General features: G+C 44.3%; 1 protein-coding gene across 1 annotated transcript in view; it reads left to right on the top strand.

Moving 5' to 3' along the window:
* The window catches only part of SCD5 (stearoyl-CoA desaturase 5), a 55,811-nt gene extending 41,134 nt beyond the window's left edge, over positions 1–14,677 (top strand). The window contains exons 2-5 of the mRNA XM_044429063.1: positions 3,562–3,692; positions 5,190–5,395; positions 10,344–10,576; positions 14,140–14,677. Of these exons, the coding sequence (XP_044284998.1) occupies positions 3,562–3,692; positions 5,190–5,395; positions 10,344–10,576; positions 14,140–14,330 (761 nt within the window). The 3' untranslated portion in view covers positions 14,331–14,677. The remainder of the gene's footprint in view (positions 1–3,561; positions 3,693–5,189; positions 5,396–10,343; positions 10,577–14,139) is intronic.
* The last annotated feature ends 10,656 nt before the right edge of the window (positions 14,678–25,333 follow it).

Raw genomic sequence — 25,333 nt, 5'->3', positions numbered from 1 at the left:
TGGACTTTAGATCAGGGGTCGGGAGGAAGTCGATCTGCCAGATGGCTTGGACTTCATCTCCCAGCACTCCTAACTATTGGCCATGTTGGCTGGGGCTTTGTGGAACTGAAGCCCTAAACGTCTGAAAATCAGATCCATAAACTGAGCCATTGTGGTGGGAGAAACAATTTCTTTTTCTTCAATCTCATACTCTCCAGATGTGTTGGCCTATGATAGCTATCATCCCCAGCCTTGTCAGCTGGAGATGATAGGAGTTGTAGTCTAACACACTTGCTGCTCCATAAGACGCCCAAAGCTTAACAGAATGGAGCTAGTGGACTTCCTTTCACTCAGAGCTGTTGGAATTTCAGACACCAAGTCCTGCCTCGGTTAAGGAAGTAACATGGGAGGAAAAATTCCTGGATATCCGATGCAGCTGTGTGGAGAAAACAGTCGTATAAATACCAATATGTGGCTGAGAGCCAAAGAGCTATTTTCGGGGCACGCAGGGGCTTGGGCGTGTGCACTCTGATTTTTCCTCTCCTTTGAAGAGCGACAGCCCTTGCTAGGTTAGAGACCACTCTCCGCAATTGACACACTTCTCAGATTAAAAGAGGGTTATCATGCGACATGAGGCTTGCCCCGTCCTGGGGAATGTGATGGAAGATGGTCACAGTTATCTGTATCCTGGACTGAGAAAATAAACAGTTACGCTTATTCAACAGGAACCGTTATTTTACAGAAATAGGCCTGGGCTAAAGGGCCCAGCGGAGCACTGAAGCTGCAAATCTTGCATTCGGTGCCCTTACTCTGGGAGGCCACCTGCCCCCCCCCCCACAGGCCATTCTGAAATAGAAGTATGCATACAGTGCACCTGAGGATCCCTGTTGTGCTGCATCCCTTGGATTAGTACACATGCTGCCAACGAGGGCTTCATCTCCTTCTGTCCCTCCACCCGCTGGCTTTTATACCTGAGGGTCCTCCTCCCCCCCTGAAATCAAATGCCCTCCCTCCATGGTTCATAAGTCCCTTTTGACCAATAAGGGGTGACTGTAGGAGACAGGCCTTTAAAGAAATGCACACAGGCAATTTAGACAAGAAACTTGCTGCCTTGAGTTTCTTGCAAGAGAAAGAAGGCAGGGTATCCTCGCACTGCAATGATACAGTACATAAATTAGTGTATGCAAATGTGTGCATTTTTATTTTGTCCCGTGGGCCTGAGCCCCAGATCTTTTTGGTACCTGGCACCAACCCTGGATTGCAGGTTCAATTCCGAGTCCCTCTGGTTAAAAGGATTGGGCAGAAGGTGAAGAGCCTTTTCTGCTTGAGTTCCTGAAGAGCTGCGACCAGTCCGGGTTGACTTTATTGGGAGCAGACTGAGTGGTATTTCCACTGAGATTGTGATTTCATTATTTGTGAGAACATGCAGCCAGGCAGAAGTATATTTCATGTAGGGCTGCCTGTCACCAGGATTGCTTCCTAGCAGGGGTCTTATGCTTCTAATAGCTCAGACTAGAAGATATTCGACATGTAGTATTTCTGTAGCATCCATATACCATTTCTTCCATATACTATTAGCACATAATAACGCAAGAAGAGTCCTCCTTCCTTGAGCCCGACTATCCCTCTTGTTTAGCGTTCTGTTCACATGGGGGCCAACCAGCTGCCCGCAAGAACCCATCAAGGAGGACATGAATGCAACAGCGCCTTCATACTCATGTTCCCCAAGCAAATGGTGCACAAAGACATGCTGCCTGTATTGTATGATGTATGTATATATTTTTGCCGTTTTCCTAATACTGTTGTGAGTTCACTGTTGTGGCTACAGCGAGAATCAACAAAGGTGCAGGTGGTTCCAGGATTCAGTTTTTCCTCTCTCACAAAAAGGGTTGGCTAGAATGGAAAAATCACAATGTTTTAGCATGGAAGAATAGCAGAGCTGGTCAACCTGTGGTCCCTCCAGATGGTTCAGTCAACAGTGCCCATGATCCCATTGAGTGAATGGACTAGGACTGATGGGAATTATAAGCCAAAATAAGTAGAGAGTGACAAGTTACTCACTCCTGGAGTGCGGGATTGACTCCCTCGGATGGTGGCAGAGTGGTGCAAGGTCTAACTAGTGCAGTAACGGGATCTCCATCCCAACATTCTTTCTGCTGGCAAAGAAAGATGTTGCTGATATCGTGTGTGCACATTTATGAAGTGGAATTGTCAGCTTTCTTGCTTCCTGGGTGAGATGTAAAAATGCAGTCACGAGGAGAGTTTTCTGCCAATATTTAAGTGGAGGGAAAAAAACACTCCTCTTGTCTGAAGTTACCCTGACTGCCAGCTTCAGCCAATCTCTGTCTGGCTAGGTAGCTTCCTTGGAAAACAAGCCTCCTTAGCCAATCACTATCAGCTTGAATAACTTGTCTGGCTTTCAGGAATGGAGAGGGGGGAAAAGCTCTCACCACAGACAAGCTGAAACCAGTCAGTCTAATTGGGGCATATATTCAGCTTTGACCTTGAAAGTCTTGATGCTAGACTGGTATCAGATAATGCATGCTTGTGGTTTAACAAATGCATGCAGGCCCTTCCTCATAAAATGGGGCTTCTTTCCAGGCAGCTAAATCTTACCAAGCCAATCGATTTTTTGATATAAATTGTAAAGCCAAAACTTCTGAAGGACAACATGTTGACCATACCAGGAGCATGGGATTGGCTTCCCAGCTTGCTGGCAAAATGGCAGCCGGTCTGATTAATGCAACAGCAGGGTCTTTTTCCCAAGGAAAAATATTAGCTATGCTGCAGGTGCTCATAGCTAAATGAAGGCGCAATCACCCCTTCGAGATCAGCTTTATTGTGTCCTGGATGAGATGGGAAAATGCAGACAAGGAGAACTCCTGCCAATATTTAAGAAACAGAAAAAGAACACTTCTCCTGACCAGAGAGACCTTGAATGTTACAATTCAGCACACAGTGAAATTTTGTTGCCAGGTTCCACATTTTTAACAATATAAGCAGATTTTTAAACCATGCAAACCATTGTGCTTCCTCTCTGAATGCCCCCTGTGCTTGAAAACCCCTCCCAGAAACTAGAAACAATGCAGCTTCTATGGGCCAAGCTACAAGGATTAGCTCAGATTAGGGCAACAGCGGGACTAGTTGGCACAGGACAGCCCTCTATTAAGCTTTGGCAGAGGACAACCCTACATTTAAAGCTGTCCTCTATTTGAAGGACTGCCTAGTTCAAGTCTTGCTTAAAGTCAAAGAAACAGAAGGAAGGAAAACAGCAGCATCCTTGAAGTTGCTCGTCAAGAGCAGCTGAACACACCAACCAGGTGTGCTGGTCACAGTCTTTCCCACTATGGTGAGATATAGTTGCATATGCAAACACCATGCACACTAGTGTATTCTTTCATCCTCTTCCTGAAGACACAGTTCCTCTTTATTTTTGGCAATGTTTCAGTGGTCTCCCTAGCACACTGATTCTCTGCTGTCTACTAGCACAGGGATACCAGTGAGACGGTGGATTATATTTTAAAAACGAAATAGCATGAAATGTTCCATATATTATATTCATTTCTGCTTCGTGTCTTTCAGCATACCTGTGTTTCCTAGTGACTGCCTTGGGAGTGACAGCAGGTGCCCATCGTCTGTGGAGTCATCGATCCTACAAAGCCAAGCTGCCTTTGCGGATATTCCTGGCCGTGGCCAATTCTATGGCATTTCAGGTTGGCTGGCTCATGCTTGGCTAGAGATAATTTTGATTTAACTGCTGTTTGCTTGATGGTCAACAGATGAATGAGTGAAGTAGCTCCCCTGAAAAGTCTGGGTCTGAGAGGATATAGACATTCTGCCTGTAGTGCTTTGTCACGGTCCACGCATGCCTGCAGGCCAGCACGTTATGATGCCAACAGCGAGAGGAGAACATGCATGGATGTAATGGCAGCTCTTCGTCATCAGAGCATGGGCATGACCATCAGAGGAGTGCGTGTGTGTGTGCAGGAGTGAGTGTGCGGGGCGGGAGGGTCCTCTTCCAATGGCATGCTTCATAATCAAAAGCGTGAGAAGAGAACTTTCAAATTCCTCTCATCTTGGCCCAACACAAGTGGTTTTTCTGCTGTGGTAAATTATAAGGGGCATAGCATGTTTCCAAACTGCAGACAGCCACCAGCTCAAGATATTCCAAGAGTTTCTTTTGCTAGCACAGGGATACACTTTTGATTTGAAAGTCAGCAAGCCAGATCCACCAAGAGCAGGTGTTTTGTGAAGTCAGGGCTCTTAATTGACGGTTGAAGAGCAAGCAGGATTAAAACATGTTTCATTAGAAAGGGGTTCCTCCGAATAACTGGAATTGACCCCAGGAAAACCAATTTTCCCACACCTCTTGTGAGGCCTGCATTTTAAACTGAGAGTGAGCAAGGAGGTCTGGGGTGAGGGACAGATGGCCATTTAATCAAAAAGTCCCCACAGTTCAATTCCATAAGCCCAGACTCCACTTGTTGTTCTTGTTAGTCGCGAAGTCGTGTCCGACCCATTGCGACCCCATGGACAACTTTCCTCCAGGCCTTCCTGTCCCCCACCATCCCCCAGAGTCCACTCAAGCTCACACCAACTGCTTCAGTGACTCCATCCAGCCACCTCATCCGCTGCCGCCCCCTCCTTCTTTTGCCATCTATTGTTCCCAGCATCAGGCTCTTCTCCAGGGAGTCCTTCCTTCTCATTAGGTGGCCAAAGTATATGAGTTTCTTCTTCAGGATCTGGCCTTCTAAAGAGCAGTCAGGGTTGATCTCCTCTAGGACTGACCGGTTTGATCGCCTTGCAGTCCAAGACTCCACTACATCACTAAAAATGTGGAATAAAAGCTAGTGGCTGTCCCACTGCAGAGAGGTGAGAGAAATGGAGTGGTGGCACATTGAAGATGGTTGTGCAGAAGCCTTCTGGCAGTTGATTCACTGCTGTGGACAATCTCTGCACCTGTTCTTCCCAAAGCATGTTTGCGAGGCTTCTGGAGCCATACTGGCGGTGGGGGTGTGGACATGGATAGAGCTCTGCACACACATGCATGGTAACCTTCCATGAAGGAAGCAGGGAGACAGCGCAGTAATGATGCCCAGAAACAAATCTTGTCCTGCTACTGAAATAACAGTAAGGACTATGGAACTAGGATTGGAGACCCACTAGTGACAGGGAACTTATAATCCTAACCCTTCCTGTTCTCCATGCAGAATGACATCTTCGAATGGTGTCGAGACCACCGAGTGCATCACAAGTACTCTGAGACAGATGCTGACCCTCACAATGCTAAGCGTGGCTTCTTCTTCTCCCACATTGGCTGGCTCTTTGTCCGGAAGCATCGAGACGTCATTGAGAAAGGAAGGAAGTTGGACTTCAGTGACCTGTTGGATGACCCTGTCGTTAGGTTTCAAAGAAAGTGAGTGACTTGGGGAAAGGCTAACCTTTTTTTAGATTTTACAAAAACAAATCAACCTCTGCTGTGTTAAGAGCTTGCAAAACTGTACAGATTATATTTTTAATGCAAATCCTTAAAGGGAAGGAATTATGAACTGAGCCAGCAAATGTTATTTGTGTGATTATGATAGTGTATTACTGATTGCACTGTGCATTTTGCATAGAGCTGTTGATTGAAGAGTTGACAGCATAAACCTACGCATTTGAAATGTTGCATGGCAGACTGGTGAGAAGCAATTTTATTATTTTGGACTGGGAAAGCCTGAATAAGCAAAATGGCTGGTACAGGATTATTCTTAGCCAGTACAGAGCAATATGGACAAAAAAGGAGTATGTGACCTGGACAATCACAGAAGCAGCTGATGACAGTTGAATTCAATCACATTTACTGCAGTTACATCTCTCCTCTGACCTGCTTCCAAAGACTGACTTAGAAAGAAAATTAAGCTATATGTAAATACAAGTAGATAAAAAGGTACCACTTCGGTGGGAAGGTAACAGCGTTCTGTGCACTTTGGTGTTTAGTCATGCTGGCCACATGACTACAAAAACTGTCTGCGGACAAACGCTGGCTCCCTCGGCCAGGAAACGGAGATGAGCACCGCCCCCTAGAGTCAGGCATGACTGGACTTTAATGTCATGGGGAAACCTTTACCTTTTAAATAGCAAAAATAAAAGAAAACATCCATGAGAAAAATACAATCTGTTAGCTGAGAGTAGGGCAGCTCAGATCTGTTGACTCATGAGAGGTTGGTTGTGGTAGATTAAAATAAAAATGCTTCCTTAACGTTTCACCCTGTACACTTGTCCTCCGTCAAGCCACCCTTGGCAAAGGGTGGAACGGCACTGGGCATGCTCTCTCTCTCAGTCACATCGATCAAGCCCCAAATCACCTCCTATGCACACTGAGGGAGTGGAAATCAAGAGTCTCCTCAGCTACTATATAATTTTTTGCCGTCCTCCTCCAGACTAGTGAGGCATCCCAATTTGCTCATCAAAAGACCTCTCTAGCTTCCTACTGGGGAGAAAGATCTTCCAGCGATAGTGTTGTGCCTCCTGTCCATGCTTTCAGGTGAGATAACTAAATCGGTACTGCATACAGTGACTGGGCTCAGACAAGATGACAACCTACACGCAGCCCTTGAATATGGGTTCAGTGTGGGTTAGCGCAGAACCATGAGTGCTGGTGCAAGATAAGTTATCATGTTGTCTGAACCCAGCTGCACTAATAAGCCACAGCTTGTTAACCATGAACAACCTGTGAAGAGAACCCATGGTTGTTGGGTTGTGAATTGTAGTCGTTCACCTGGGTTAGGTTCAGGCAACATGATAACCCACATTTCAACAACCCATAACCCACATTCAACCCTTGTCTGAATCTTGCCTGAATAACGTCAGAGTAACACACTTTCAATTAGGAAGGTGAGCAGCATGCTGAGGGGGATCCCATTGTTACCTCTATTTATTCTTGCCCTGGAAAACAGCTGGGGATCATGTTTGGGCAGGAAGTGGAGCCTGTGGGAATAAAATAGAGAGGAGGAGGAAGAGAATTATGTAAGCCAGCCTGGGTTCCTTGTAGAATATAAATATCGTTTATTTCATATCTGTAACACCCAAAAGTTAAATCTCTCTTAAAAAGCCTCCAGCAGAGACCTACAATGTCTCGTGTTAAAGCAAGCAAAACATGCATGCAAATACAGCACATAATCTTATCACAGCTGACAATGCCCTACCTGGCACTCAGTCCTCACCAAAAGATCACCCCAAAGATTCTGGAAAGGACTGTGTTTTGTGTCCATGAGAGTTTCAGCTAGCTGTACCTGTGGTCATGCATTAAAATTGCCCAATAAAGAGCAAGGGATAACTCTTCATGAGAAAAACAGGGATCCTGTGCATCAGTCTTGACTCTGTTTAAAAATGTTTTTAAAATCTGAATGCAGCATTTTGGAGACTGCCCCGGAAGGGGACCAAAAAAAAAAAAAAAAAGGGAGGAAGGAAGGAAGACCTGGAATAAGAGAATCATAAATCTGGTGAAGCAAAAAATCCACTAGTTGGCATTACATTAACTAGGAACAACCAAAATGCCACTAAAGTGTCTTTAAAAAAAACCTCAAACAAATTTCAGTCAGGATGGGAACAGTTTGTGAACTGTACCACTGCAGAGATAGATAGATAGATAGATAGATAGATAGATAGATAGATAGATAGATAGATTTGGTAATGTTCTCTGTGCATCTACAACAATGAAAGAGAAGTCTAGACTCGGTGTCACAAATTCTGGCAAATTCCAATTGCTTGAAGTCATGTTGCTCAAGCATGAGCATAAATATAAATCATATATATTCAAGCAGGAGCCATTTATAAACCATTTATATTCCAAATGCTTATGTGCAGCTAATGGTACCTTGGAGAGAGAGAAAAGTTTATGGTTGTTTAGGTCAAGGAAGTAGGTGGAAGGGAAGATGGTGTTAGAAATGGTGCATGCCCATATGCACACACGCAACACACACAAATATTCTCACACAGTGCTTGTATAACTCACGAAAGAGCTTAGCGGCCTTTTGGCCTCCTGTGCACTGTTTTTACTTGTGAGCACAGTTTTGGAGGTGCACTGTTTAACTGACTAACCATTGGGCAGAAAGGTAGATTCATATTTGCATTTCAATCTTCATTTCCGTTTCCATGTTGCTGTGAAAAGAATGATCTCCCAGAAGCACAGGGGCAGCCTCGTATCCATGGTTACCACGAAGCATCCTTTCCCAAACCGATGTCCTCCAGTTGCATTGGCAACACATCTCCATGCTTCACGTTCCATTCTCTAATTCTTGCCATACATCCTAGCAATAAATCTCCTTCACCATTGCTTCCTATGGAGCTCATCCTGACTGTTCTATCGAAGTTCTGAGGGGGAATCTCCGTCTTCCCGCTCCTGAGGGTTCCTGTAATGCTTTCTAGCCACTGTAGCCCCTAAAGAAAATTTCTATTAAATCATAATAAAATGTTTGTTGCAATTCTCCTTTTCTCCCTCCGTGGACTTACCATGCACTTACCTCTCTGTTTCCTAAAATAAATAGGGTGACAGGCACATTGCTTGGCCAATAAGAACGAAGTGGGTGGTGCTGCATGCATTGCTAGGGAGCTGAGGAAAGTAGAGAATGGATGGCTGAGTGGTCACTTCTGTGGCCACTCTTGCCAGGAGACTTTGGTGTTTCCATAGTAACCATGGTAAATGGCAATTCTGGGTCCCAACGACCTTAGAAGCCACTGATTCTCTCTGTGGTTTTGGGAAACTAAAGGTATTATGCAGAAACATCATGACTTGGTCCAGATGACATGACAGACCAACAAAGGTAAGAACTCACCATGATGTGTAAACCCAACCAGAGAGTTGTGTCCCTCAAATTCTGTAGAAATCCTAGTTTAGAGCCTGGTAAAGGGGCTTTTTTGGAATGTGTAAGCAAATTGGTGCTTTATTACTATGCCTGACTATGGTGTGGCAGTGAGTGGGCTCAGGATAGGAATCACTGCTACCTGAGGTTGCTGGAAGAGGAACCTGGGGGTAGGTAGTGGGTGGAATGGAATCACCAGGAGGGATTCACTTTAGTGCAGGAAGTGGCATGTTTTCCAGTGGCAGCTTCTCAGAACAGGCCAGTGATGAGGCTCTCACCAGTCCCGTAGCTCTTTCAGGCCCTTTCTGTGAAGAGAAGCTTCCCAAGTGTGCTCCTGTGTTTTGGGTCACAACGGCATGGAACATCCTCTTCCAGAGGGAAAAACACTTGGTAGGTTGATTCTCTCCAAATTCTTGATTCACTTGACCTAGTCGCAACACCTGCACTATCTGTACTGTGCAGAAGCTTTGGAGCTCTGGGGGGCATTTTTGTCCCTGGATCCCCAGCAGGCTGCACCAACATATTCTGGGGTTCACTTGCAGCCCAAACATCACATGCTGCCCTCCCCAATCTATAACAAGGACTCATTCACCTTTGCAACTTCCACAGGTCATCTTTGCCCTCATCTGCCAACAATGCGCTTTCTTGATTTACATCTTTTGAACAGCAGAGTCCTTATTTCAGCCTTTCCCCATCTGGTGTCTGCAGAGGATTTGGCCTACATGTCCTATCATCCCTGACCATGCTGGGTGGGGCTAATGGGACTTCTAGTGCAAAGAATCTGGAGGGTACAAGATTAGGGAAGGCTGCCTTATTGAAATGAAGAAATGAATGTGCATGGATAGTAAAAATGAATGAACTTACTTTAGAAGGCCAGCCAAAAGACCACAAAAAATGTGCCGGCTTTTGAGACCTCCAGAACTTTTCACCATGCAAGGTGTTACAAAAAAGCAGGTTTGGTGGGGAAGAGAGGAGAAATGGGAAGGAAAATAAATCCTGACCCCACAGTGACTGCAGATCCCAAGGTGAAATGGGCGGGAGAGCTCTGTGGCCATCCAACGTTGCCTTTGTCAGTTATGTGATGGTTGGAAAGGTGGGCCTGGAACTGCCCTTGGGTAGCTGAGAACAAGTGTACATATCTTATGCTGGCCTAGCAAAGGCATTACATTAACAAGGATTTTGGAATTTTAATTTTTCAATTAAAAATGAGAACATGCTCTAGCCAACTGGGTGATCATTTCCATTTCCCTGAACATATTTTTTCCCTTACACTGAAAAAAATGTACAGAGGAAGTGAAAGAGACTCTGATTTTGTTGTCATATCTGATAGCATTTCCCTGCTATTTAATAAGGGGTTCTCTCATGATGAATAATAAACCATCAGCCATTATTTGGTTTTGCACACTGTCTGGTGCTCTAAGAATCTGGATTATGTGACCTTCTGTTCTTTGTCTTGCTTGGATTTCAACACAGTCAAAAACTTTGTAACACAGCTTTATCTTACCTTTTCTTTCTTCACAGACACTATAAGAGTTCAGTTGTGCTGATGTGTTTTGTTATTCCTACTCTTGTGCCTTGGTACTTCTGGGGGGAGAGCTTGTGGAATTCGTACTTTCTTGCTTCCATCCTCCGCTACACCATTTCGCTCAATGTCGCTTGGTTGGTTAATAGCGCTGCCCACATGTATGGCAATCGGCCTTATGACAAGAATATCAACCCTCGGCAGAATACATTAGTCTCTTTCGGAGCCATCGGTGAGTACGGTGAAGAGTCTCCACAACTTTTGTAAGCAGGGTGTTTGTTTTCTCGCAGACAAAGCTTCTCTAAGGTGAAGTAAGTGAGGGCCAAAGGCAACTGTGGGGTAGTTGTCAGGCCCACTTTTCAAGGGTGGTTGAGGCCAAAGGCCAAGACCAAAAATACTGGGTCAAAGCTCTTTCTGGTAGCAATTAAACCTTGGGAGAGATATTTCCGCCTTTTGGAATGGGGGCCATTGGGGAAAAGGGGGTGGGGCCAGGTGAAGGGTTGTGGTCATCTGGGGGACCCCTGAGAGCTGGGTTGAAACCCCAGTGCCACTGTATCCTTAAGTTACTCTTGTGATTCTGCTGGGCTCCAAAAGTATCAGCCACACTCGCAAGGGCTTGTTCTCTAGCACAGGGGTGAGGAACTTCTGGCCCATGGAGGTTCTCATTCTGGTTCCCCTTGGTGAACAAAAAGCAACCTTTTTATTCAAGCGGCATTTTAACTGTTAATATTATTGGTTTTATCTGGCCAGGGCGGCTTATTTTATACTGTATTGTTGTATTTTTAATTTAATATTTATATTTTTAATTTATATTATAATTATTTTAACTTAGTGATGTGAGCCGCCCCAAGGCTTCGGCGAATGGGGTGGCATAAAAATGTTTTAATAAATAAATAAATAAATAAATAAATAAGAGAGACACTGACAAAGAAGGTTCCTATTTTGGCACGAACTTGCAAAAGACACTCCTGCAAGTGCCTGCCAAGTCCCTTCCCTTTGCATGCCACTTTTCATCTGAGCTGGAGCACAAGATGCCCATGAAAAGAAGGATTTGGCAGGCACTTGTAGGACTGGCTTCTGCGAATGCCAGCTGAGCTCCTTCCTCCATGCAGCAAGAGAGACTCAGAGATGCTTTGGGCTGCGGGGTGAGGGAAGGCAGGCAATCCAAAATGGGTTCCTTGCCTTGCTGGCATTTCTTTAGCTTTTAGGCTGGCCAGCCTTGCAGTAAGTGAATGCAGGGGCAGGCAACCTCCAGGAGCCAGCTAGGGAGCATTGCAGTCTTCTTCTGGTTTCAGGGCACCATATTTAAACAAAAGGTGTCTGTGAAGCTGCTGAAATCAATGGTTTATTAGCAGGCACACCCGTGAAATCGAAAAAGAGTTGCTTAAAGACAATCAGGGCATAAGCTTTCATTTCACTTGATCAAAATAAAGACTATGGGGAGTTGCAATCCCCCACCCCCAATCATAATTATGCCACAAGGAGAGACAAATGGAGCTGACGGCGACTTGGCACTGCATTGTTTTAGATCTGTGTGTCTCCGGAGTGAGTCATAAGGCTAGGAGATCAACAAAACTGCTCTGCCATGTGATACATAGGAGTGATCCAGGGCAGAAGGAGATTATTTATGGGGATCCAATGTCTTGGTGCAACTGAAGAGGTGAAAAGTGGTGCAGGGAGGGTACAATTTGACGCCAAGAAAGCTCCAGCATGATAGGCAGTCTGGTAGAAGGCACCTGATTCATGGAATTACAGTCAGGCAAAGGGTTATGGGTCCAGCACTTTCCTGCTTTAAATTCTACCCCCACTGCCCTGCTTCAGGGGAGACCCAGGTTCCAGACTTGGGTTTCCATCGCATTTCAGTTGATCCATTTTCATCAAATATTTTGTGCTTCTGGATACAATTTCCTATGAGAAATCTACCTTTGCATCCCGTTCTGTATCTTGTACTCTCTGCTTGATTTCAGTTCAGCCTTCTTGGCAGACGCTGATAAAAAATAGCTTTTCCTCAGTTAAGCTGGCATTCCCTGAAGCCTCAGGCTGTACCATTATCTTCCTTTCCCCATTATCCTCACAGAAACAGCAACAGATAAAGTTTGCAGTTATTCCCAGCTATGAGAAAGAAGTGCAGATGTCAAGAATGGGACCCACATTAATATTCCTAAGATCAGTCCTTGAAAGATGAAACTAAAGAGAACAGGCGTGCTGCTTGCCGACCCTTGGCTCTTAGATGAAACAAGAGAAGGGGACTGTTTTTAGGGGTGGCTGTAAAAGCATCAAGACTACAAAGGAGGCAGAAAAATCCTCTGGGTGGGGAAAAGCAGGAGCGGAGGCAGAGGAATCTTGCTGGCTCACTTCCTTCCCATGAGAATCAGGGCTGACATGTCTGAGACATGGGAAGACTTTGGATATGGTAGGTCACAGCCTTTCTTAGAACGTCACTTCTGTTTTGTGCTCCCTGATAACAGAGCAGTACCAGTTGTGGACTTTTCCATAGCCTCACTGAGGAGACTTAAAAGCTTGGAACTCCCTCCCCAAGGCCGGTCTACTCTAGAGGCAGGAGATGCACAATGAAGATCCAGTGGCCCTGAGACACCTTCCCAAGGCTTTTTGGGAGTGGCAGAACTCTTCTGTCTATATTTCCATAGGGTTGTACCTTTGATTGATTGAATTTTGATCAACTGGTAAAGCTATCCCCCCATCCCAAACTGGGTAACATATTTGTATATTACCTTAGAGAGTCATCCTGTCTCCTCTTCTATTAGGACCATCCTCCAACAGGTGTGTGCTCTGGCATGTACCTGCATTATCAAAAAACAAAGTATACTTTTCCACATTCAGAATGACTAAAGTATTCCTCTCTTAATGTCTGCAGTTTTGATTCATGAAATACATTTCTTATGATTAACCAAATATTTATTTTATTTATTATTTATTAAAACATTTCTATGCCTCCCCATTCACCGAAGCCTCGGGGCGGCTCACAACATAAATTAAAATACAAGAGATAACAATATAAAATAAGTCGCCCTGGACAGATAAAATAAGCGAATAATATTAACAATTAAAATGACGCTTCTTTAATTGTTTGTCAGCCCTAAAAACAAACCATAGGAATAAAAATGCATGGCATGGTCTTATACTGTTTATTCAGAAGCACTGTCCACTCTGTTCTATAGGGCTTGCTTCCTAGTGATCATTTAGCATTGCAGCCATGGTGACAAGTGGTTAATTCAGTGTTAGTCTAGTTTAAATTCCACTCATTTCAATGGGTCTGTTCGAACACTGGATATAACCCAAGTACAACCAGATAAAGCTTCATGGTAAAAAGAAAAGCTGAGGTTCCATATTAAATGTTCAAGGATAGGCTGGACGTGCACTTGGTGGGCATGTCGTGAGTGGAACCGGCTGGTGCCAGAGGTCAGACTAGATGGCCTGGAAGGCCCCTTCTGACTCGCTCTGTTTCTATGTAAATGACTTACACATTGCCACATAGTGTAATTTTTAAAATTAAAGCTCCTCTCCAGTCTTGATGAAGCCAGAGATAATTTATAATTTTCTACTTTATTAATTTATTTACATTGGATTTGATTGAAAGCCACCTGTTAGCATCATGCTCTCTGAGTGGCCATTATAATACAACTTACAGATGAATGGAAATCATGGATGTTTTAATAATAAGCTGTTTTCTAGCCTGGGAGGTCAAAATCCTCTCTTACTTTGTTTTTCCCCACTGACTGGTACTCTCCTTCTCTATCTGCTAACTTTTTGTTCCTTCTGGGTTCTGCTTTCTAGGTGAAGGGTTCCACAATTTCCACCACACTTTTCCTTTTGATTATTCAGCTAGTGAGCTCGGCTTGAAATTCAACCCCACCACATGGTTCATTGACTTCATGTTTTGGTTAGGTCTGGTCACAGAAAGGAAGCAGGTTCCAAGGGAGATGATCCAAGCTCGCAAAGAGAAGACTGGAGACGGCAGCTATTGAGATATCAAGGGAGTCTCTGAACACTGATGGGGTTGTATGTGTTGTTTGTCTGTTTCTTCATGGGGAGGGGGGCTTCTTACCCTTTCCCCCCCTTAGAATGGGAGTAGTAATTTTCATTGAACATAGGCCAAATTAATTCCTGGATTAATTCCATTTTCTCTAGTGCAGTGGTTTTCAAATTTTCTGTTGGCAGGCAACTCTTTTGACATTAATTCACCTTTACATGTTGCAGAGAATTCTGGGGCATGTTGTAATGTCAAGCTAGGAAGTCTTCATGCTTGCAAGACGTACTTTGCTTTTTACTAGAATCCTGTGATGCACCAACCTACACCAAAATAGTGGGGTGGAGTCAATTGCCTACTCATGAACGTATAGAAGTGCAGATCCACATCTGAGTTACTACATATTGTGGGATCTAACACAAAACTCTAAAATTGGCCAGCAGAGCTACACAAAGACCTGGTTAAAGGCAACCAATGAACATTCATTTTTCAGGTGAAGAAGACAGAGAAGGGATTAGCAAAAGGCTAACTACAGCAGAACATGTGTTCTTGCTTGTGGTTTTAAAGCAATAAGATTTTGTTCAAATACTCTTAAGCATAAAAGTCCCATAAAATAGCTGGGTGATATAGAGGCTCACAGGTATACAACTCGCCCATAGGTCAGGCAAATCAGTGTATGAAGGACTGCAGCCTTTTCTTTGTTGCTATTGTTAAACAACTGGGAGTTAGAAATCCTTGCTCATGCTCAGCAGATCTTCCAGAGGCCTGCTAGAAGAAGCTAGTCTATCTTCTGCCCACTCCTGTTCTAAAGTATAGTTTCAGTTCCTGCAGATTGCTGGCCAGGTCATTCTGAATGTCACTATCATTCTTTGTCAATTGAGAAGATACCCTTGAATACACCCAACTCTCTGTTATAGCTGCACATTGCAGAGGAAAATCCATCGTGATGGACACACAGTCTTCGAGGGTAGAACTTTGATCTTTGCATTGATAAGTCCCCAAGGAACCTGAATGTTCCACAGTTCACATTTTGAAAAGCACTGCTTAAGTGGAATTAAATCATGGATGGATATAGCCTAAATTCTTAGCTGTCTTAAGTACAGTGTTTTGGAAGGTTGCATATTATTTAATGTTAGAGTTAAACGTGGTAGATCTTTTGACTTGACTGAGTTTCATGACTATGCTCCATGGATACACTAATATGGTAGCATGTATAAATTTTGACAGAACGAAAGAACGGGCTTTTCTTTAAAGCATCGTCCAAGCAAGCATTTTTTTCATTGTTAAGCAGCTCAGTCGAATATTTTTCCTACACTCTGGTCTAGTGGTTTCTTGGAGGCTAGGAGGCATCAACACCCACGTGGCGCTCATCCATTGAGAAGGACTTTCCCACGCATTGCAGTCAAGGGGTAGCTTCGCTTACAGAAATGGGAATTGGATGTGAAGCTGGGGCCCCCCAGTGAAGCAAATGAACAAGCCTGATCGTAGAGGGGCACACACAGATTGCTGTAGTAGGACCGTGACATGTACTCATGTGTAGTATGTACAGAAGTTCAGGCAGAGAAATCTAACAGGCCATCAGTGAGCCAGTGTGGTCTCCTGGGACTCGGGAGATCTGGGCTCTAGTCCCCACTCGGCTCGATGCCCACGAGGTGAAAATGGGCCACTCACTGGCTCTCAACCTTACAGGGTTGCAGGGAAGATAAAATGGAGAGAAGGAAGGTCACACATTCCATGCTGGGTTTCTTGCAAGAGGGAAAAAGGCAGAATATAAATGTAACAATAAAATAAATAGCATCATGAAAGGAATGAGATGTTAAAGCTGGTACTGATTTTAACCTGGTCCAGCAGGCTACAGTTCAGAGTATTGCTGTCCCGAATTTCAACTGCCTCAGGTGATTGCCTTCTCCTGGCTGCCACCATATGCATTCCCAGTGCCTGGAGATCTGCAGTGGTGTTTGTAGTGCATCCCACTGTTTGCTGCTCAGTGTAAAGGAAAGAATCTTAAAAGAGGTTTTATGTAAAAGGGTCAGACATGCACCTCAGGTGTGCTGGCAGTGGGGGTCGGAGAGGAGCTATGGAAGGGAGCATGCCTCACGGGGCAGTGCCTGGATCGATGCCACAGGTTTGAGCACCTACATGCATTTGCCAGCAAGCAAGCCTTTACTTGCCCAATGGTGCAATGGACGCTGCAGTCTCTGGTTTGCTCCAGGTTCTAGGTTCTGTTGAAATGGCACTTACTCCAGTAGAGAGAGAGGATTCCCCCGTCCTGTGCTTCAGGATAATGGGCGGGAGAAGTTGGGTGGGAGAAGAAGACTGGACTGCTTGTCTCCCCAGTTGCTGCTGGTGTCTTGCCTTCCCTCTTGGCCACACTTGTCGCATTGACTCTCCTCCGGTTTCCTGCCTCCACCCCTTATATGGGGTTTCTCAAGTGTGTGCAGACCCGTCATGGGACCACAGTGGCAAGCATCCGATACACAAAGCAATTTTTACTCCATTCTATACATGAATGGAAAACTGTCCTTGTTGAGAGGTAGGGAAGGAGGGAGGGTGAGAGATTGCCCTTTGTTGCAAGATGAATGCTCCTCTGATTTTATTTTGTATTTTACTCTCTGTTTTCCATTTTGCTTTGTTCTGTTGTTGAATATGCAATTTATTTATGGAAGAGCTGGTACTTGTATTAACATCTATATGCTTTGTGGGCCAAAAATAAACTGGGTATGTTTAGACCATTAATTTTATTGCCACATATGCATTGTCATTTGTAAATGTGTACAGCTGAATGATGTCTTAAACCAAATAAAGCTTCATTTTAAATGCTTGGATACCTAATTTATATTCTAACTAGTCAAAGCAACCAAGGCATGCACATTTTTAATGATGTTGTATTTATTAGCTATCTCAATTTTACCCACCACCCTGACTTTTAACTTTTGGGACCTAAGAGCTGGTTTTAAACTACAGTGCTTCAGCTGCATGCAGTGTCCATTGGTTTCCAAGCAAATTATGTTTTAAAAGACGATTTATGTAGCTTTGGGATCTACTTGATGGCTTGTAAAGTGCATGTTAGGTTAAAGGGACCTAAAGCCCTTTATGTTCTGTGTTAGTGGCTGAGGGATAATGGAGTTGAAATGGAACTGAGCTCCAGCAGACCTCATAATTTCTTTAAAAATTTTAAGGGTAGATTGCAACAGATCTGAGCAGGATTCCCATACCCCATTATTCATTTCAACTCTTATGGTTATATCAGAATGTCTAAGAAAGCCAAATCAAAAAGGGAAGCATATCTTTTTTATTCATAAGTCCAGTATCAAACAGAATATTCAATAGGTATTCATAGGACTGGCTCCCAAGTGTTCTTTAATGGGATTTAATGGGAGTGGCACCATGTTGAAGGCTAATTTAATGCTGACTTTAATTTAATCCCAACTGGCATTTAATCAATCAATATGTAAGGAAATCATACATCACAAAAAACCTCCATAAGCCTCCAGTATTTCCTTTCACGGAACTGGAAACTTGCATGTATGAATTTCAAAAATAATCATGTTTAACTTGTGGGAGAGGTTACAGGGTTGGATCTAAAATCCGGTTACAACAGTTTGAGTACACACTAAATAAGTTTTACTTCCACAACTTGACACTTAGTTCAGACATTTTGAAAACAAAGCAACACAAATTATGAAATTCTGACATTCCAGAACGCGTCTTGTTGTTGTTATGTGCCTTCAGGCTGTCTCTGATGACTCTATGAATGAGAGCCCTCCAAAATCTCCTGTCCTTGACAGCTCTGCTCAGTTCTTGTAAACATTTTTACACCTTCAAAGTGCATTTCAAATAGAAAACTATAGAATTTCCAAGGGATCTATCAAGATCTATTTAGATTTTGTGACTCTTTCCACTTTGCAGGAGTTTGTGACAACCCTCAAAGTCTCTTCCAAGCCTGATTCTATTATTGTTCGTGTTAGACCACTGACTTTCATACATGCTCCAGGCTGTGACAAAAGACAGTGCCTCAGAGAACTTATTATGGTGGCTACGGGTTGCATTTTACAGAAAGTAGTCTTTGTTTAGGTACAAGAATAAGCCAGACGATGCTTTAACACAGCCTTCTCCAACCTGATAATACAGCCTTCCCTTTGGACTACAGCTCCCATCAGGCCGAGACAGCATGGCTCATGATCATCGATGATAGGAGCTATAGCCCAACTCGACTGCAGGCACTTAGGTGTAGAAGGCTGCTGACACATCAGGCAATGGTCGCAACACAAACATAAACAGTTTTCCCCAGCTGCTGAGTGTCTTGATGCAGCAGTCTGGTTTTGTCAAGTGCAGAGGAATTCAAGATAGAAGTCAGTAGCTACACTACACATAACCATCTTGAATTTTCCTATGGCTTCACACTGGCCATGTTGTCTATGCACAACTAAATCCATTGAATGTACAAGATAGCATAGGGCCAGATGTGCAGAATTCAAGATGACTGCCAAAGATCACCAAACTCAGAACAACCTGCTCAGAACCAAGAGCCACACTAGAAATTGATGTGGAAAAGGGCTGGGTTCAGACAACATGATAACTCACACTCGGGAGTTCAGTATGGGATGACTGAGGATTGTTGAGACATGAGTCACTGTGTTGTCTGAATCCAGCTGCACTTACAAGACATGCTAGTTAACCACAAATAAGCCATGGTTTGTTGATAGGCTGTGAACTGTTGGTTTTTCCCCATGATAAGTTATCTGAGTTTAGACAACACAATAACCCACACTTCAACTGTAAACCCTGGTCCAACAACAACTCCTACTCAACCCTTGAGTATAACTTATGTTGCCTGAATTCAATTTTGTGCCAAAATTCTAAAGGCATCAAAATCCGAAGACATGAATCAGGACTTGATCTCTATGTTGCTTATTTCAAACCTGATTCAGGTACCCATGAAAGAAGCAATCCACCTTCCTATACACTGTATGTTATCAACAGAAGTGAGTGTGTGGGTAAAATTGTGTCATTTACACTGAGTCCTCCACCCGAACGACAGGGGAAAGAGGAACTCCTCAACGTAACAGCAAGCAATACTGGCGGTTGCTACACTCGTGGGTATCTCATCAGGCAGAGACCAGTTTAAATGTGCAGTTACTGAATGCAGTATAATCTTTTCCAGCCCTCCCTTCCCTTGTCCCTTGCCATTACAACAGGAGCAATACTGGTTTTTCTGTGTAAGGACAGCCTATCAATAACAAAATTAATCTGAGTCAGCGTTTGTCTGGTGTCAGTGGAATGTACTGTGCTTTTATAACAGGGGTGCAGAAACTCAGGCCTGGGGTCCCAAGTCCAGCCCTCCTGTATCTCAGTTTGATCCCTCTGGGTTCCTGAGAAGGCCATGTCCCCTTTCCTTGTGCTCATCCTCTTTTCCCCAAGCACCCACCTTGGGTGGTTTCCTAACATTTGTGCATTTTTCCTCCATTCCAAAAGGCTGAAATGCCTCTGTTGAAGCTTAATTACCAGTAGTAAGAACTTGAAGCTAAAATACGTGGGCAATTTTGGACCCACCTCTTTGGATCCTCTGGATGCAGCCCTGCCCATTATTGGAATGTAAAAGCATCTCTGAAATGGAATTTGGTCCTCAGGCTGCAAGAGGTTCAACACCCCTGTTTTATAACCATGTTAAGGTCCTGTTGACTTTGTCTTGCATTTGTATGAAGACTTACTTGTAGTGTAAATGAGAATCAAGGCCAGGTTCCTTGAGATGGATGTTGAATTTTAAAAATTAAAAAGACTTAGTTTGGTTTGTTGAAGTCTTTTTATTGGTTTGTTAAATGATGACTGTATTTTAAAAATATATATCTTTCTGTTCTTCATCCTGCTGGTATTTATCAGTGTTAATATGTTATAAATGGAATGTAAAATGCTTGCGTGGTTTATAATAAACATTTACTACAGGGCTTGCTTTTCACCTGACTTTATTTGACCAAGGGCAGTTCATTAAACAAGCAAAGAAAAATTTAGGGTTATAATTTTACTTTCCAACACCCCAGTCCATTAAGGCCATGTTAAGGGTTTTATCCAGATTTAATCATATTAAGAGGAGGTTCATTGAAACCTACTAAATTCATGTAGCTATGACTAATTGAAGTCTCACTGATTTCAGTGGGACTATTCTGTTTCTACATCTGGATCCAGTTCCCGGTTTTAATTCAATTTTTGGTAAACGCTGAGAATTCTAGTTCTATTTAAAAAAAAAAGCGGGGGGTGGATGCTTTTGGACTTTGAAATTGACATGATTTAAAACAAACCCCGAAACCATAAATCGTTATGGTCAGGTCTTGATCCAGTTTATTTTTTATTTTTATTTTTCGATCCTTCCTTTCTCTGTGGTTCTAACTTTTATCCTCACAACTCTGTGAGCCATGGTGGGATGAGCAATAATGACTCTGAGGGCTGATGATATTGTAGTTAGCTTCGTTGATGAGCAAGATTTTGAACCCAACCCCAGTCCAATACGCTAGCCACACCTTGCATGTATTTGGCTTCTTCCTCCTGATATGCCACTGGCAATGCCATTCCTTTGGCCGCCACTGGGGTAGCATGAGAAGCGCAGACTTCGGGTTCTTGAGGGCCATCAGACAAGGCAACCTCCATGGGCCCCCTCCCTCCACGGGTCTACTTTCACACTGCCATGGTCACCAGCTGCTGTTCATGCTCTTCCTCGTAAATCCTGCCTCTTACTTGCTTGTATCAGAGAACTGGCAGTGAAAAATTCAGCAATGGCATCTGCTGCTCCTTCTCATTGCCATCATTGTCTCACTGGGCCAGAGCAATAGCTGGACGAACACACAGCTTTGCAGTAAGGAAGTGGAGGAACAAATCCAGGGGGTTTTGCCAGGGGGCCTCTTCTGGGCTGTGGGCCGTGGGCAAGTGGCCAGCCACACCTACCCTTAACACCAGCCCTGCTCTACTACAGCTCCCCATATATTGCCCAAGTTTCAAAGGGGCAGGTTGGACTAGGCAGGCACTCCTGTGTGTTGGTTTCTCCCACGTGGCCCAGGCTTCTCATGCCACCAAAGCAAGATATGAACGATCAGCACCGCTTCTGCTGCCCCCTCTGATGGGGAACTCAAGTGGCCTTCCTCCCCTTGTCCTTTCGCGACTGCTGATCTCCTATTAAGAGGCCTTTGCACACATTGAGTTCCAACTTCAAAGCATGGGGGGGGGGCGGGGGGGCAGGAACAATAAACATGTCTGTTCACATTTAGTCATAGACAGGCTATGACACTAGCACATACTAGTTTTTCAAAAAAAAAACCTTTGAGTAGCTTTTTCTGCACTGGTCATTGTTTCTGTCCATTCTAAATACATTCCAAGCATCAAAAGCATGCCAGGACACCTCATTTTTCTAACCCTAACCCTAATACAGGGCAAATTTCCATTGAGTAGGTTTTTCCAGCACTACTCATCATTTCTGCCCATTCTAAACACATTCCAGCTATCAGAATCATGCCAGGACACCTTGTTTTTCTAACCCTAACCCTACCTTCATGCACAGCCCTAACCCTAATGTAGGGCAAAAGTTCCATTGAAAACAATGCAATTTTGAAGAAGCCTTCCCTGAGGAGTTTTGCTGCACAGCTCATCTTTTCTGCCCATTCTAAACACATTCCAAGCATGAAAATCATGCCAGGACACCTCGTTTTTGTACACCTAACCGTACCGTGCTGCACACCCCAACCCTAAAATAAGCAAAAGTTCAATTGAAAATAATGAGATTTTGAAAATTTCTTCTATGAGTAGCACTTTCTGCATTGCTCATTGTTTCTGCCCATTCTAATGACATTCCAAGCATAAAAATCATGCCAGGACACCTCGTTTTTCTAACCCTGGTGGATCAAGCTGAGGTGAAGGCAGAGTTGAAAACATGAGGTTGAGGCAATGGGATAATGTGTGGTGAATTGCTTGGAATGCTTGGAGAGACGGAGAGAACTGGGCATGTTCGGCCTTGAGAAGAGCAGGCAGAGGAGGGACATGGTATCACCCTATCAGAACCTCAAAGGCTGTCACAAAAAGGAAGGTCCAGATCTCTTCCTGCTGATGCCAGAGTGTAGGACATGAAATAATCAATTCAAGTTGTGACAACCCAGATTGAGGGTATGTATCATTGTCAGATCATTTCCTCATTGTCAGAGCAATATGACAGTGGAACCAGCTGCCTAGAGAGGTGGTGGGCTCTCCCACACAAGAGACATTCAAGGTGAAACCTTACAGCCATCTCAGTAGATGGTGTAAAGTGGTGTCCTGCAACAGCAGGGGGTTGGACTCAATGGCCTTCATGGCCCCTTTCGACTCTACTATTCTATGATTAAGTGGAATTTAACTGGATCTTTTCACACACACACATTCCTTCTAGGTTGGAAAGTGTCTCTTGATTCCTGTGGGAGTTTTATGTGTGCAATGAATAGAGGTTCTAAAGTTGGCTGTGATTAAAAATATCTGCACAGTCTGGTGGTTTACAGTAATGAAACTCGCTTGCAGCAAGAGAACATTGGGGAAGGATTGAGTTGTTTTGTAGGCCGAAGTGCGTCACAGATGCCGTGCCATGCTCTTTAATGGCCTTATCGTTAAAGAGGAGGAATATGAGTTACAATTCTCACGACTGTAATCTCTCAAAGCAGCTCTCAGGAAGAACTTGCAATAAAGCAGACTGCAGACTTGGTTATCGAGGAAAATTGACTGTGTTTCATGTCTGGGAACCAGTCGTTTACAAGTGACATTATGAAGCCGGGCTTGTGTCGAGGCAGTTCAGTGGAATACAACAGGCTGCTAGGACTCGCTGGGTCAAGTCAACCCCAAACTGGCTGGAAGCACCCACGCAGGGAGGTCGGAGGATGAGGGTGACATGGAGGCCTGCCTGGGTGGAGTCAGTCAGGGCCGGCTGGCCCAGTGCAGGGAGAGGAAAGCCTCAGCGGCGGCAGCAGGCCCTTATCAAGAGGAGACTGTTACACTCTGGGAAGTAGCAGGAGCAAAGGAGCTGAGGAAGTGGGCAAAAGAGAGAAGAAAATGCTGCACGCTAAGATGGAAGAAGAGGCTCCCCTTTGCTGCCACCTGTTCTAGGCTTCTCTGACAAGGAGCCTCAAACTCTGCAGCAGATCGAGGCCAAAGGATCGCAGGTGCACCAAACCTAGGCTTAACCTCCCAGCAGTGGACACGCTCCAGGTGCAGTGAGGCTGGGGAAGCCACTTCTTCATCCATGGGAATGGACAAGGCTTGCCCCTGGGAGTCAGAGGAGGCAGGAGCAGGGAAAGGGAGGTGTAAGTCGTTGCCTTTAGCAAGAACCACTAGACTGAAGGGGTCTCAGTCAGGTAAATGGAAGCAAAGACTTGCCTGTGAAGATGGTCGGTGTTTCCCTGAAGAGCCCTGTGAATACGGAGACTATGGGAGAGGGTAAGCTCAGTATATCCCCTTCCTGAGGATTGGTGCACACAGAAGTCTTGCCCTGAAAGGGCTGATTTTATAAGCTGTCCTGTTTATCTTAGCGGACAGCTTTCTCGGTTGTCTGGCTTAAGTTGTTTTCCCTTGGAGCCATGCTTCCTGCTTGTCTACCTTTTCCTGCCTTGCCTTTCTGTTGGCTCAGAGCCACGCAATGCAAGGCAGAAAGAGATCCTCTGCTATTCTGCTTATCATGTCTTCTGGAGGAGCTCACCCGGGCGCTTCCAGATGCCGTAATACATAGCAGCCCCTTTGCATTCCCACCCAGTCCATGGGTGCAGCACAATATGGGTTACGGACAGCTGGTGGTAGCACCCAGTTTACGTGGTTCCTGTTGGTGAGGCACTTTTTCCTCAAGTGGAGTGGCCACGTGTCCATGGAGGCAGCCCTCTCTTTGGAGAACCGCTCAGTTCAAGGCTGAAAGATCAAGACATGGCATTGGCCATCAGCACATACACCACAGCTCTTCCTCACTGTGGCGAATTGTATTTATTTGTTAACAATATCGCAATGATTTATACATGTGTACCTATACTTGGAAAATATTTTTAAGTTTTTCTGTTCCAATGCATGGGGAGAGATGTAATGGCAGTGATTTTCACTGCTGTGGCTCACACCTTACAATCATCTAGATAGCCATTCCCTTCCCCCCAGGTGAAGAAGAGCTCAGGAGTAGGTGAGGCTGTGGCACGCTCTCGATACTGTGTAAACCATCAGTCCCACCTCTATCTGTTGCTCCCTTCTTTGCCACTCATCTTTTCCACCTCTGCAAGGTGGGACTGCAAATAATTCTGTGGCACCCTTCCACAAGATTGGGAGGAGGCAGGATTGTGCTCTTAGCCATGACTTTCTGAGGCACGCATTAATAAGAAACCAAGTGTATGTTGAATTCCCTGCGGGAGTGGCCACTTGGAAACTTTCAGGTTTGTTTTGGCAGAAGCCTCTCTTGGAATACAAAGAATTTCCTTAAAATGGAAATAGATTATAAATGTTACACTGGGGAGGGAGGAAAGGGGAACTTGAAATTGGTTGTCTTTGGTGCCAAAAGCAGAGGCCTAGCTCAAGCAGTAGACCATACTCTGAAGTTACTGGGTTGCTGAGCGTACACTGATTCTTGCTTACACTGTTTTCTTTAGCCATTTTGTCTCAGCTGGGAACTGAGGCCTTTTTCCTGTCTGAACTTGCATAACATTGTGCCCTAGGTCCTCCACGTTAGGAATATCCAAATTTAAGATAACCAAGAAGTTATATCTCTCAAAGTCTATGATCTTCTGTAGAAGCAACAGAAACTTCAAATTCAGAGACAGTATTTCTTGGATAACAAGATTATGAAGATAAATCCACAAGGCTACAGCTTTTTGGGAGCACCCATCCAGAGGGTCTGCTTTGGCCGATGCAGCCAGACATATCCTTATTTTCTTGAATTATTTGCATACGTATTCTCTACAAATTCTAACTCTTCTAAAGGAAATTGTTCCTTAGAAGAATGCATGTCCTGCTAGATGTTGTTGAACTACC

The sequence above is a fragment of the Varanus komodoensis genome, unplaced genomic scaffold (assembly GCF_004798865.1).
Source record: "Varanus komodoensis strain SLA01 unplaced genomic scaffold, ASM479886v1 scaffold2, whole genome shotgun sequence".
Taxonomy (NCBI): domain Eukaryota; kingdom Metazoa; phylum Chordata; class Lepidosauria; order Squamata; family Varanidae; genus Varanus; species Varanus komodoensis.
Note: the sequence above shows the minus strand (reverse complement) of the source record. Positions and strands in the feature narration are given on the sequence as shown.